This window comes from Haliotis rufescens, unplaced genomic scaffold, assembly GCF_023055435.1.
Source record: "Haliotis rufescens isolate VD_foot unplaced genomic scaffold, xgHalRufe1.0.p SCAF_12, whole genome shotgun sequence".
Lineage (NCBI taxonomy): Eukaryota > Metazoa > Mollusca > Gastropoda > Lepetellida > Haliotidae > Haliotis > Haliotis rufescens.
In genome coordinates, this window is record NW_025963802.1 from 7,495,456 (window position 1) to 7,511,290 (window position 15,835).

Genomic DNA, 15,835 nt, shown 5'->3' on the forward strand with positions numbered 1-15,835 from the left:
TGACACATCTGGAATATCGTTGAAAGCAGCGTTAAACCGAACGAACTCACTCGCGCTTCATGTGAATCACAACCATAGATTGTGGGAGGGGGGGTGGGGGTGAGAGTGGTGTGTACATGCACACACATTGCATCCTACCTTACATTTCTGGAAAATATTGATGAGAATGTAATGATTAATGTGTTGAGACCAAGACCCTCTCAAAGCCTTCTGGAGTAGAAATGTCTTAAGATGGAAATGGTGAAAAGGTTGATGTCCGACCATCTCATGGACACTCTTAGTCATCAACGGAATAAACAAGAAAAACATTTTCAAACACAGAGCTAGCCCCTTTAACGCTTCAACTTGGAGATAATTACGTGCAACCATGCATTTCTGGTGTCATTACCTCTGGTTTGAGGAAATGCATGTCTACTTCAATATCTTACACCAAATTCACAGTACCTTGTGGGAGAAGAATAAGGAACCTCTACTGACAATACTGGTAGTCTGAGAAAATATACTACTCAACATTTGCTAAGGACCACACCTTTGAAGATGACTATTTTGGTCCTGAAGGTACCATGCGACAATTGCTAGCAAAGGCAGATCCAGAGGTGGGGGCCTGGGGATCCAAACCACCCTTTTTGAAAACAAAATGAGGTATGTTGGTACGCAGTAAAGTTGAAAGAAGATTTTGATATTTTGGACTCCTCCCTTTTAAAAATGATGGATCAGACTCCTCTCTATTAAAAATGATGGATCCACCTTGGCAAACTGTATTAGAAAGGTGCATGATGGTCCTGTACGCTGGGGCCCAGTCATCTAAGGCACCGCGATTCGCTGTGCAGAGTTGCATCCTTTGGGCAAGCCAGAAACCTATGATTGTGGGTTCGAATCCCAGTTTGCCCTGATTGTTTCTAGGTTTGTCAGCACCATACCCGTGCTCGTGGATTTCACCGAAGTGGTAAACGTCTCAGACCTGCATCACTTCAGACTTTCCTTTCACATTAAGCTGATACGCCACGATATAACTGGAATACTATTAAAAGCGTCGTTAAACCCAACTCACCCCAAATCCTGTATGCTACTTTTGATAACAAAAGTTACATGCAATTGTGGTCTCATGACATCACTTCAATTTTATGAATACACATGTCTATTGCAGTACTATGATGGAGTACTATAATGCCTGGATGCCTCCTTCAAGGGGATGTTACATGGCCTTGACCATCAATATTAGCCAGTGGTATAGAATATATAGATACAAATTACATGACTACATGCAAAAGAAAAAATATCTACATGAATAGGCATGGGATATAAGTAGCCCCTATACTTATTGCACCACCAACCATTTTGACCCAATAATTGTACATACATACATACGGCGGGGGACACCAGAAATGGACTTCACACATTGTACCCATGTTGGGAATTGAAACCGGGTCTTCGGCATGATGAGCGAATGCTTTAACCACTAGGCTACCCATCCTCCCCTCTTTGGGTCCAAGACCGCCTCCATGGTCTAGTGGTAGAGTGTCCGCCCGGAGAGCGGAAGGTCCGGGGTTCAATCCCCAGCCGCGTCTTACCAAAAGACGTTAAAAGATGGTACTTGTACTCTGCCTGGTGCTAGGCATTAAGGGGCTAAAACAAGGACTGGTCGGCTCGGAGTCAGTATACTGTGTCTGAGTGGGGTATTCATGTTAAACTGTGGCATGGTATTTCAGTGAGCTAGCACTATAAATCGGCATCAGTCCGGACTAGTACAAGCAGGCAGACGCACGCACGCACGCACACACGCGCACGCACACACACACACACACATATGCATGCACGTCACTATATAAGTGAAACAATCTTGGACGTGACGTTAAACCCGATTTCACCTCACCTCTTTGGGTCCAGAGGAGGGGTGTGCCCCCCTTCTCCCACTGTATAATGCAGGAACCTGTTAATATGAACAATACCAACAAATGGTCTAAAAATAAACAATTTCTTTATTAACAAATCAAAACAACATATGAACAGACCAGCTTTCACACTCCATATACTTGGTAGAAAATTACCTATAACATACAACAAGCAATAACCCTCTATTGACATTTCATTACTGCTTCCCAAAGCTGACCAGATCTTTTATCCAATGAGTAATTCTTATAATACATACCGGTACATACTGGTAATTAATTTGAAGAAGCATCACTGATACAGATGAACATAAACATGAAATGCCGTTAACAATTCTATAATCAGTTCCTAAGTGCCTGTTCCATTTCATACAATTCTGCAATTTTAATAAACACAGAAGAAATAGCGTTAACAACGACCTGTCCAGTTTTACCATCTGAGTTACTTCGGGCAGGTCATATTACCGTATTCACCATATCATGTGCCCTGCTCCAATAAGCTTGATCAACTACTGGACCATTCTGTACGTAATCTTTATCAGTAATCCGAACAAGTTTGGAAATCTACATGACAGTCCGTATTTTTTGTGTACATTACAGATTTTTTTACAGAAATCAGAAGCACAGTAGGGGCTCGGTTTCATCGATGTTTAACTACGTTTGATCACTAGTACTCGATCTCTGAAAACAAAGGACATACCTACCGGAAAAGTCAATTTTTCAGTTACGAAAAACATTGAAATATTAGTATGAAACTCATTTGTCAGGTTATATCAGGGAACAAGCAGCCTTTTTGTTTGTACTTTTTGTCTACATCTCTTAACAATGCTTAAGAAAATAGCTTGGGTAAAAGATTTGCCCTCGTTCAAATATTTGAAAAACTAAATTATGGAGTATCATAATAATTCTTAAATAATATTAACTATCACAATGATGTTGCAAGGGTTAAAATGCCCTGAATATTCACAATATATCTGCTAGGGAATTTTTTTTAGTTTTTAAAGGAACTAAAATAACAATATTAGGTTTTACATACCGGTAATATTATAACATAAGGTTGAATGTCCCTACTCATTTACAGAAATGCTCACAAGGGACATTATCTACTTTCATGAAACAGATTGCAGTACAAACTACAGAATAAAACGGCTTGAGAAAATTGACAATAAAAATTCAATTAATATTTCTTGTTGACCTTGACCTTTTTCATGTTATACTATCAAAAACTGTCGCCAGACAAACCAGCAGGAAATGTATTTCTTATTTCCTGTGTCTGCCCCAAAATGAAATGTTTTGTTGATTGTGTTTTTGTGTTGTTGGTATCTTTCTAAAGTTTTCGCTAAATAACTTTAACAACAAATCAACCAACCATTTTTCCATTATTTTTGTTTGGCCTTCATCTTAGCATATTGACCCAAAACATCTTAAGACAGAAACAATGTTCTTTATGATGTTGATTAAATGAAAACACATACAATTTTTACATTTTAACATCACATAAAAAACTGATGGGTACAACAGCATTGTCATTCGAAACCATATGTTCCAATGATAATAATAATGTGGTAACATTGCATCTATCACTGGATGAGGGTGGGTATGTTGTACTGACCTTTGAATTTATTGTAACCCTGTGTCTGGCTGTTTTTCTAGCAGGGATAGAAATTTACACAAGCCGGCGTCAGTGGGTCAGACGTATCCCAAGGGCAAGTAGAACTCAGCTTTATAGTGAGTGAGTATGGTTTTACGCCGCTTTTAGCAATATTCCAGCAATATCACGGCGGGGGACACCAGAAATGGGCTTCACACATTGTACCCATGTCGGGAATTGAACCAGGGCGTGACAAGCGAACGCTTTAACCACCAGGCTACCCGACCACCCCCATTCACATTTTTATGGGGTATCAATTAGGGCTGGGATGGGTAACTCTGGTACTCGGGTTGGTTGGGTCCTGAGTAGGACCCGGGTACCTGCAGGACTACCCAGACCCGAGGTTAGTCATGTCATATATTGTTCATTTGCATTCACAATAATAATCACTTATGTTTGCATGTTTAGTTTTCTGACTATGCATGCATTCTTTCTGACTTTTATGTGTTTATGTAAAGATAAAACTTCAGTCAAGTTCAGTGTATGCATGATCAGATCATTTTATACGTGTATCTAAATAGTTTTTGACATGGCTCTAGTAAAACAATTCCCAATCGGACATTTTGTACCCAACCTTGACACCTACAACAGGTACCCGGGTAGGGTCAGGTAATAGGGAGATCAGGTACTCGGGTATTACATTTTGACGCGTCCCAGCCCTAGTATCTATACATCTTATCCCTATTCAAACTAGTAAATGTTTTGGGTTCATTTCTTTCTGTCTAGTCATAGGGACTTGCACAACCTTTTTTTCACAAGCTAAGGCATCTATAAATAATTGAGTCAGGACCAGACAATCCAGTGACTGACATCAGGAACATCCATCTATGCAATTAGGATCCTTCACACACATCACATGTAACATCACATTTTCAGGCAAATGAGATAAGTCAACAATTTTGCAGACATCACATTCTATTTACATTATCTTTGTTTGTTTGTTGTTCAACGCCGCACTCAGCAATATTCCATCTATATGACGGCAGTCTGTAAATAATCGAGTCTGGACCAGACAATCCAGTGACTGACATCGTGAGCATCAACCCACGCAATATGGATCGATGACATGCATCAACCAAGTCAGTTAGCCTGACCACCCAATCCCGTTAGTCACCTTTTATGACAAGCATGGGATGCTGAAGACCTCTGCTCCTCCGATCTTCTTGGGTCTATTTACATTATCTGAACAGTCTGGTGCATCACCAGTACATTCGTGTCAAATTTGATGTTATAATCATTCTTAAACAATCCACAGTGATGAACATCTTCATTAAAGGGGCTATGCTCGGGAGAAAGTCCAAGCAAGTGTGATTCAAGTTGTTCAAACTCCACTTTTTTTATGTATACTCCCCAGGGGGCTGAGAATTTGAGCATACATTCGCCATATTAAGCACTCTGCTCCAATAAGCACCAACCTGACCTTCAGGGAAGCAATATTCTAAGTGCCCCCTACATGACTGTCAATATTTTCTTGTGTTGAGTACAGACAATTTTTACAGCATGCTGTAATGTCATGTCAGGTGCAGTGTACACAGGCGGAAACAATGACACATAACAAAGCTCACAATAAACAGAGTAATAGAGCACTAGACTTAGACAGTGCTTCTCACCAAGTTGCAGGTCAAGTGTGGTCAGTTTGTCACAAGATGTCCAAGCAGTGATGACAGTTGCCAACCATGTATGGCGGCATCTTTGTTGTCAAATATTCTCATGATTACCAGCATAACACTGTTGACCCAAGTCTGCTGATTAGTTTTTGTAGTAAAAATGTAAGCGTCAATCACATAAATTTCGTGACACATTCCATAGATCTTATTAACTAACAACACTCTCATGCCAAATTTCATGATGTACATTACATTACATATTTTCTGATATTTTAGTATGTGGGCTTCACTTAGAAGTAAATAGAAAGTTCACACACAACCCCCCCCCCCCCCCCCAAACATTTGAAGAATGTGTTGTAAAAACCAGATTCCACAATATTCCGTTGAGTTTCTCCTCTTGATTAGGGGTGGTCGGGTAGCCTTGTGGTTAAAGTGTTCGCTCGTCACGCCGAGGAACCGGGTTCGATTCCCGACATGGGTACCATGTGTGAAGCCCATTTCTGGCATCCTCCGCCATGATATTGCTGGAATATTGTTAAATGTGGCGTAAAACCAAACTCACTCCTCTTGATTACTACTGCAATAGTTGAGTGATTATCATGATAATGAACTATTTTATCTTTTCAGCAACATGGGGAGGATGCCAAATTTGAAATAGATTTAGTGCGAGTAAGGCCATAAAAACAAGAAATTCTCATTGGAAGTCAACAGGCTTTTGGTCTCAATACACATACAGAACACACATGAGAAACCATCGTGTCATGGTTAAGGCAAGAAAATAAACCTTCAAATCAAACTCCAGTTTTGACATTCACAAAACAAATATTAAATCCGATGTTTGTACAGGACATAACCACAACTGACCCTTCACACAGCATGCTTCACAATCACAGGACTGGCATGATGCATGAGAAATAGGTAAACTGTCAACGGCCTAATACATTTTAGAAGAAAAATCTTCCATCCTTGCAACCAAGAATAAGTGATGTGTTCCTTTAACGGTAACGACTGGGTTGATGGCACCCTCTACTGACATTTATCTCCGTATAAAGCCCTGTTACTTGCAACTGTTCCATCTTATAATAATCATTTCTTTTCACTCTTACATCTTTTCTCTGCATAAAGATCTGTGGACACCTCCATAGAAGGTTGTATCAGATAAACTCTAAACTTTGATCACCCAATATAAATGTAGGATGTGTGAGCCAATCAAATGTCAGATTTCCTAAATGCATTGGTTTCTTTTCTTAAGAATGGAGGTTCTGAAGAAATGAAACCAATGCATTTAGGAAATCTAAAAATTTAACTCTTTTTTTTTAAATCCATGTTCGCAAAAGAAAACCAAGACAGAACACAATATACACTCGACAGTACAATATTTTTGGTGTAGATCCCATGATGCACTGAAACACCAGGATGTGTAACATATCCCCAAAAATATAGTGGTGCTGTTTTTTTAAGTTTTGGATTTTGGAATTCCTTCGTTAAATTGGTTGTCTGAATGCTTAACACACTCGTACTGAGAATTTAGAAGCCTTAACACTGATTGGCTGTTAGAAAGTTCCCTATCCTACTGAGGTGTCCTCAAATCTTCACATGCAAAGTTTTGGTTTGGTTTGTTGTTTTACGCCGCACTCGGCAATATTCAAGCTATATGACGGCAGTCTGTAAAAAATTTAGTCTGGGCCAGACAATCCAGTGATTGACATCATAAACATAGATCCACGCAATTGGGATACGATGACATTCATCAACCAAGTCAGCGAGCCTGACCACCCGATCCTGTTAAGTCGCCTTTTACAACAAGCATAGTCGCCTTTTACGGCAAGCATACAAAGGTATTGGACCGGAGTGAAAGATCTCATGGTCATGAAATTGGACCCTGTTAGTCTGTTTAGTGTGAGAAACATCCAGCTATACACTTCTCAAAAGAGTATAAGAAAAATCAGCTGTAGTTTAACTTCTATTGCATGTAGGGCATCATTCTGTACCCCTGATTTGGTAACCAGGAAACTGAATAATCCAGACAAGTTTTCTGGATTAATGGGGTTCAGTGAACTGGCATTTAGATGAAGACCCCAGCATTGGAATCTGAGCCATACTGAATGTGGAAACGTGATAAATGACTTTTCATTCTTGTCATTCTCTTGTACATGAAGATGATCACACAGTTGGCTAACAAGTCTTTCTTCCCTATCCAGTGTTTGCTTGCATATCTTTTTACACCACATTTGACAAGGAAAGCTGTTCCTTTTGTAATGGACAACATAGATGAGATGACATGTCTTTGATGGCTGACCGTGAAATAGTCTACACGATAATGCTGCCATGAGAAGCTGTACTGTACAAGATCACAAATGTAACAATCTTCAGCAGATCAGTCATGCACGATAAGGAAGCGCAGGAAACAACACAAATTGTCACGAACGCTGCCATTGCTCAGTTGCCATGGCAACAACTCTATTGTTGTCCTGACAGTGATCAGATGGGAGTGATGTGATATCACCGGGTGTCTTGGACAGATTTGAAACGATGATTGGGCTACTCTCACGTTATCATCCATGGTTCTTGGATTCGGTAGAACAATGTCATTGGCACTTCCTGTTAGACAAAATAGGAAATTATCAGACATGATTACAACTGAATGTTATTGAGAAGCTGGCAGGTAAGTGGAAATACAATCAATTACAAACAAATAAATTGCAAGTGATAATGTGGCATTTCATTTGCTAACCAAGGAATTCTTTTTGGTTCATCTTTCCATAAACTGAAATATATTTAGGCCACACCCACATGGCAGACTAATGTTTCCTGATTGGCTGATAATAGTTTGTCTGTTGTTTAATGCCGCACTCAGCAATATTCTAGCTATATGATGGCAGTCTGTAAATAATTTAGTCTGGGCCAGACAATCCAGTGATTGACATCATGAGCACCAATCTACATAGTTGGGATACAATGACATGCTTCAACCAAGTCAGCAAGTCTGACCACCCAATCCTGTTAGTTGCCTCTTTCGACAAACATAGTTGCCTTTTACGGCAAGAATGGGTTGCTGAAAACCTATTCTACCCCTATCTTCAATAAGTAGTGCAAGTGTTTTAATTCATTCCTTAGTATTTCAATACTAATACCTCTTATGACAAGCTGGTGTGTACAAACCAGATTTACATACCTGCATAAAATATTGAAGTCAGTTGTTAAGAGATTCAAATCATTTTCAATTTTATAATTGAAATTACAAAATAATTCCAGAATAACCAACAAGCTACAAGCTATAGACTTACAACAATCGTAGCCCTAAGATCACTTTGTTGGGGAACAAGGTCTTGACCTATCAACCCTTCTGGGTAACACTCCTGACTTACCCGGCACCAGTACATGAGATAGATCTGCTTCATGGACATTTCATCCGCCATCTCCTCCTCCCCACACAACACCTCCAACTGCAACAAATCCAAACCTTTTGTGTACTCAATTGACACGCAGTGGACACAACAGGGGCCATAAAACACCAATATGGTGTGGGGGATCCACATCGGGAAGGCAGGTATGCAACATAAACTGAAACATTGCCATGCCCCAATACTGCTTACACATAACAACACCTCCCAAAAGCCATCTTAATACCTTTAACATTAGATTGTTTTAGGTGAGAGGGATGCCAATATTGATTGGCCATGTTGAAGGATATATGAGTCCAGGGATGCCAATAAGGATTGATTTGTTTGTTTGTTTGCTTGTTTTGTTGTTTAACGCCACACTGAGCAATATTCCAGCTATATGACGCTGTCAGTAAATAATCAAGTTTGGCCCAGACAATCCAGTGATTGACATCATGAGCATAAAACAAAGTCAGCGAGTCAGACGGCACCGATCCTGTTAGTCTCCTCTTAGGACAAGCATATAGTCGCCTTTTACGGCAAGCATGAGCTGCTGAAGACCTATTATTCTACACGGATCTTCACGGGTCCTTGTTACAGCAGAGCTTTCTGTAGTAGGATTGATCCTTCATAAGGCCATAATATACAGGATTCCTCACTACAATGCTACCTTGGGGGGCCAAAAAATGATGGTGGAGGTGGAGTCGTAGGGGGTAGTCAGCATGAACACCCTCCCCCACCCCCACCCCTGAAATTTTTTAAACATTTGATTGCATTTTAAGCAATTTTGTGCAGTTTGGACAACATTCACATCAAGAAATGTAAAAAAGTCAATGGCAAAAGTCAATAAGTCAAATAATCAAAGATGGCAGATGCAGTAAAATTTTGAAGTTTAATCAGTACTTTTAAAAAATCGGGTATGGCTCCTGTGCACCCGGCTACCTGCCAGGTCTGGAAGCAATACAGCCATAAATTTTATCCCCCAGACACAAGAACAACTTTCACAAGCACGCAATGTCTGACCCTTTCCCCATGTTAAAGCATATTGAAAAAAACTTATCTTGTACTTACCTTTTGTTAAAAAAAACAAAAATCTCCATTGCAAACATGACATTAATACAACATATATCCCCGTGTTATGGGTTTTCGGACACTGGGTGCCAATATGGACAGGGCATGTTGAGGGATAGACGGGCCCATGGATGCCAATACGGATTGAGCATGATGAGGGATAGATGGGTCCAAGGATGCCAATATGGACTGAGCATGTTGAGGGATAGATAGGTCCAGGGATGCCAATATGGACTGAGCATGTTGAGGGATAGACGGACCCATTGATGCCAATACAGACAGGGCATGTTGAGTGATAGATGATTCCAGGGATGCCAATATGGACAGGGCATGTTGAGGGATAGATGGGTCCAGGGATGCCAATATGGACTGAGCATGTTGAGGGATAGATAGGTCCAGGGATGAAAGTATGGACTGAGCATGTTGAGTGATAGACAGGTCCAGGGATGCCAATATGGACTGAGCATGTTGAGTGATAGATGATTCCAGGGATGCCAATATGGACAGGGCATGTTGAGGGATAGATGGGTCCAGGGATGCCAATATGGACTGAGCATGTTGAGGGATAGATAGGTCCAGGGATGCCAATATGGACTGAGCATATTGAGGGATAGAATGATCCAGGGATGCCAATATGGACAGGGCATGTTGAGGGATAGATGGGTCCAGGGATGCCAATATGGACTGAGCATGTTGAGGGATAGATAGGTCCAGGGATGCCAATATGGACTGAGCATGTTGAGGGATAGACAGACCCATGGATGCCAATACAGACAGGGCATGTTGGGGGATAGATGATTCCAGGGATGCCAATATGGACAGGGCATGTTGTGGGATAGGTGATTCCAGGGATGCCAATACAGACAGGGCATGTTGAGGGATAGACGGGCCCATGGATGCCAATACAGACAGGGCATGTTGGGGGATAGATGATTCCAGGGATGCCAATACAGACAGGGCATGTTGAGGGATAGATGATTCCAGGGATGCCAATACAGACAGGGCATGTTGGGGGATAGATGGGTCCAGGGATGCCAATACAGACAGGGCATGTTGAGGGATAGATGATTCCAGGGATGCCAATATGGACAGGGCATGTTGAGGGATAGATGATTCCAGGGATGCCAATACAGACAGGGCATGTTGGGGGATAGATGGGTCCAGGGATGCCAATACAGACAGGGCATATTGAGGGATAGACGGGCCCATGGATGCCAATATGGACTGAGCATGTTGAGGGATAGACGGGCCCATGGATGCCAATACAGACAGGGCATGTTGGGGGATAGATGGGTCCAGGGATGCCAATACGGATTGAGCATGATGAGGGGTATATTGGTCCAGGGATGCCAATATGGACTGAGCATGTTGAGGGACAGATAGGTCCAGGGATGCCAATATGGACTGAGCATGTTGAGGGATAGACGGGCCCATGGATGCCAATACAGACAGGGCATGTTGGGGGATAGATGGGTCCAGGGATGCCAATACGGATTGAGCATGATGAGGGGTATATTGGTCCAGGGATGCCAATATGGACTGAGCATGTTGAGGGACAGATAGGTCCAGGGATGCCAATATGGACTGAGCATGTTGAGGGATAGACGGGCCCATGGATGCCAATACAGACAGGGCATGTTGGGGGATAGATGGGTCCAGGGATGCCAATACGGATTGAGCATGATGAGGGGTATATTGGTCCAGGGATGCCAATATGGACCGAGCATGTTGAGTGATAGATGGGTCCAGGGATGCCAATATGGACTGAGCATGTTGAGGGATAGATAGGTCCAGGGATGAAAGTATGGACTGAGCATGTTGAGTGATAGACAGGTCCAGGGATGCCAATATGGACTGAGCATGTTGAGTGATAGATGATTCCAGGGATGCCAATATGGACTGAGCATGTTGAAGGATAGATGATTCCAGGGATGCCAATATGGACTGAGCATGTTGAAGGATAGATGATTCCAGGGATGCCAATATGGACTGAGCATGTTGAGGGGTAGATGGGTCCAGGGATGCCAATATGGACTGAGCATGTTGAGTGATAGATTGGTCCAGGGATGCCAATAAGGACTGAACATGTTGAGGGATAGACGGGCCCATGGATGCCAATATGGACTGAGCATGATGAGGGATAGATGGGTCCAGGGATGCCAGTAAGGACTGAGCATGTTGAGGGATAGATGGGTCCAGGGATGCCAATAAGGACTGAGCATGTTAAGTGATAGATTGGTCCAGGGATGCCAATACGGATTGAGCATGTTGAGGGATAGATGGGTCCAGGGATGCCAATATGAACTGAGCATGTTGAGGGATAGATGGGTCCAGGGATGCCAATATCGACTGAGCATGTTGAGTGATAGATGGGTCCAGGGATGCCAATATGGACTGAGCATGTTGAGGGATAGATAGGTCCAGGGATGAAAGTATGGACTGAGCATGTTGAGGGATAGATGATTCCAGGGATGCCAATATGGACTGAGCATGTTGAGTGATAGATGATTCCAGGGATGCCAATACGGACTGAGCATGTTGAGGGGTAGATGGGTCCAGGGATGCCAATATGGACTGAGCATGTTGATGGGTAGATGGGTCCAGGGATGCCAATATAGATTGATTTGTTTGATATTCCAGCTATATGACAGCTGTCTGTAAAAGATTGAGCATCGATCCACGTTATTGGGATACGATGAAAGGCATCAACCAAGTTGGCGAGACTGACTCAATCTGACTCACCTTCAGTGCAGATGGGATGCCCAGTTTCTTGTACAGCATGGACTTGAGATGGGAGATGAGGACACGAATGGAGCACCGAACAAACTTCTTCTCTAACGGCTGCAGCTGCACATTCTTTCCATGATGTGACACAGTCTGATGTCTGCAACAACACATGGACACTTTTGTAATGACAGTGAGGGAATCAGCCAAAGATATACTACTCATAAAGAAGTTAAGGACTCTTTCATGTTACTACAGTACTACAGGTGGTCCTTAACTTCTTCTGAGTAGTATATAACAGCCAAAATATCACACCAGTCCCACAAGGGCGTTTTTCTTCAGATTTGCTTGAAGACATGGTGACAAATAGTTCTATGACAAGTGGAACATAACACATAAATATCTGATTCTAAGAGCTGATGATGTTGTAAATAAACATTAAATTCATACACTTCTGCACACAGGGTTCCCAGTCATCTAAGGAGCTGCAATTCTCTGTGAAAAGTTGCGTCCCTTAGGCATGCCAGGATCCTATGTTCGTATCCCAGATTCGCCAAGGTTATGATCATTGGTTTGTCCTACCAATCATTGTTTCTAATAAACCAACATCTTAAAAAACTGACCTCGATCATGTCCATTAATAACTTTAATAATGCCTATACTTTGATACAAGTGCAATACACCAGTCTCTGTCAACTTGTCCCATTTATACTATTAACCACATGTAAAATAATGTATCTAGGCATACAATATCAAATGCAGAACTGAGTAGAGATTAATAACTCGACAGAAAGACAAAGACCTGGATGTTGATTATTCAACATCCAGGAAGATAGCTGCATGTAGAGAACATGAGGGTAAAATATTATTATCAGTTTGTATGACCACAGATTTTATTGGCCAATCAGGTAGCTTGATTTAGTGAGTAATGAAGAGAGAACCTTACCCAAACCTCTCTAGGCAGAGACAGATCTGTTCATCATATCTGTACATGTAACTCTGGGGGTTGTTGAGGATGCTGGACAGACGAGGAGCCAACTGGTTCTCTGGCAACAGAAACACAGGCGGTTACCTTTAACCATGGCACCAATATTTTACGTAACATGTCATTTTTGTGAATGAAACTTGATTTGATATTTGCTTTAAATCATTTTCACACACCTTCTATCTTCTTTTCCTTGCCATCCTTTTTCACTGTGATGGTTCCCCTGGCCTTGTTGAATTCTTCTCTTCTTTTTTCTTCACCTGAAGACACACAAACAATTCACTCTAATTGACTCAAAAATAGTCTTTGCTGCACTGATAAGTTTGATGGCATCTACTTTGGGTTTAAAGAAAAAAAACAGCTGTTCAAATGCAACCTAAAACATAATCAACTTTAATCATGATAGAAAAAGAGGAGCCTTCAGCTCCCAATGGTATCCTAGTAACCACTCTGATTCCAAAAAATGTGATGGACACTACTGTAAAGCTGGTTAATCTAGTTAAGTTATTGTGAAGATCTGTACACCCAGTGTGTATTTGAATCAGATGTTTATTTCTATTCAGAGGAGTTTGCTTCAGGGTTCTTTCCAATTTTGTTTCAAATGTCCTTTCTTGATGTTCCGGAAGTTCATAGTTCAAGAGATCAAAGTTCAATTTTGGGATAATAAATTCAGCTGTATCAGTTTCCCCCATAAAAAGTAATAATATAACTGCTGAAATTTTGTTTTTCCATCAAGGTTACATTGATTTTCAGCCTTACACATGTTAAATAACTTATCTGCTTAATTAATATGCTTTTTCTTATTATCTACAAACTGTTCAAATTATATCATGGCATACCTGTGGTTAGCATGGTCATACTCATAGTGAGAACGCCATGATTATTTTGTTCTGAATTAATTCAGAAACAAAAAGCAATATTTCTTACTTTCAAACAGCCCCGGAACCAGTTTGTACACAATGTCTTGAAGTGTGCGATCAGCTCGCAGATGAAACAATGGCTGCGTCTCATGAACTTTGACATTGCACTGGGGACAACACTTGCTGGTCTGAAGGTACTTTACAATGCAACTCTTGCAAACTGAAACACAAGAATAAACAATCAAACTTAAATATTTCAGTTCATATGACCTCAGGATCAGATTTTACAATACTCATGTTATGGTCCAAAGTAATGCAACTCACTCCCACATGTTGCAGGTAATTACATCTTACATCTGAAATTCAACTTACATGTATGGAGACATTCTGTGATAGTTGTGGCGTCAATAAAGTAGCCAGCACAGAGGGAACACACAATGTTGGGATTCACATCACGGATTCGAATGTGCATCATTGACTGAAACAAGAATTTAATTGAGTTATGATGTTTTCATTTCAAGATCATAACTAGCTGAAAGCAAGAGGGGCTTGGGTGACTTAGTCTTGTCAAGTGCTGCCATAGTTATAATTGTTTTGGAGAACTGGTTCCACCTGGAATGCCCTTCTTCTTGCTCAATATCATGTTTGTGAGGACAAGTCATACAATTACATCATCATGTACATTGGCCATTTATCATGTTCATAATACAGAGAATGTATTTTCAAAATGCTGGTGTTTGTGGACAAAATAGGGATGTGGTCCAAAATTGTTGTTATTCTGATAACAGCGAGTCTCTGGTAGTCTGGAAGTGCTGCCCATCTTGATGTCTATGATCATTATGAGCTTGAAGTTGAATATGTTGCAATGTTAATGTTATAATAAACATGACAGAGTGTCTGTGTCTGTTTGTAATTATGATTTTTGCAATATTCACATTGTCATTTAATGTTTGTAAACGTCTGGCATTCCTGGTAAACATACTGCTTAAAGAGTTTATCAACTGGCACCCATTATTTACTATAACTGACTACTCACTGGTGCCAGTACTTACCATGCTCAAAACTAAACCTAAATTACAAGGAAGATGCAGTGGGAAACGTCTTAAACGACTAACTCTTTACTTCTCTCCAACATACCAATATTAAATTTGGGTTGTTGTTAAATAGCCCATGCTTAAGTGCATCTAATACATACAGCTGGTTTTGGTGTCTCATAATTTGTGATGATTGTGTTTCTGGTGAAAGTGACCATGGTGACTAAGAATATTAGTTCAATTCTCATATTCACTTTACAAATCTAAAAGACATATGACATGGTGCGCGATTGGAATGTTTACTTACTTCATCCATCATTAGAGTAATGAATGTCAAATGTAACGCTAACAAATCAACGTAAAGTACGTTTAATTGCGTTCCTCATGCATTACGCCCGGAAGTAATGTCAAACCGGAAGTGTAGAAAATGAAAGTAAAGCTAACATTTACAGCCAAACAATCGTAAAAGATTTTCGTGTGAAATACGAGCTGTGGGATATCTAAATATTTATATGTCAACTGTAAAAACAATTATAGAATTTAATAATTATATATAATGCTAACTCAGTGACCAAGAACTTTTCGGTTTTATAAATAAGGATATTCGTATCGGTGGCTGGAAAACTAAGTA

General features: G+C 40.8%; 1 protein-coding gene across 1 annotated transcript; it reads right to left on the reverse strand.

Moving 5' to 3' along the window:
* Positions 1-1,961: 1,961 nt before the first annotated feature.
* Positions 1,962-15,643, reverse strand: LOC124141227 (polycomb group RING finger protein 1-like). The gene is made up of 8 exons (XM_046509166.2): positions 15,512-15,643; positions 14,543-14,648; positions 14,238-14,390; positions 13,487-13,570; positions 13,272-13,371; positions 12,344-12,485; positions 8,516-8,593; positions 1,962-7,748 (listed from the first exon to the last, which is right to left on the reverse strand). The coding sequence occupies exons 1-8, from the start codon at positions 15,521-15,523 to the stop codon at positions 7,695-7,697; spliced, it is 729 nt and encodes a 242-aa protein (XP_046365122.1). The 5' UTR covers positions 15,524-15,643; the 3' UTR covers positions 1,962-7,694.
* Between the last annotated feature and the right edge of the window lie 192 nt (positions 15,644-15,835).

Coding starts and splice junctions, on each gene's coding strand:
- LOC124141227 (XM_046509166.2), bottom strand. Junction 14,391..14,542: donor CACAGAATGTCTCCATACAT/GTAAGTTGAATT, acceptor CTTGTGTTTCAG/TTTGCAAGAGTTGCATTGTA. Junction 13,372..13,486: donor CAAGGAAAAGAAGATAGAAG/GTGTGTGAAAAT, acceptor TTCTGTTGCCAG/AGAACCAGTTGGCTCCTCGT.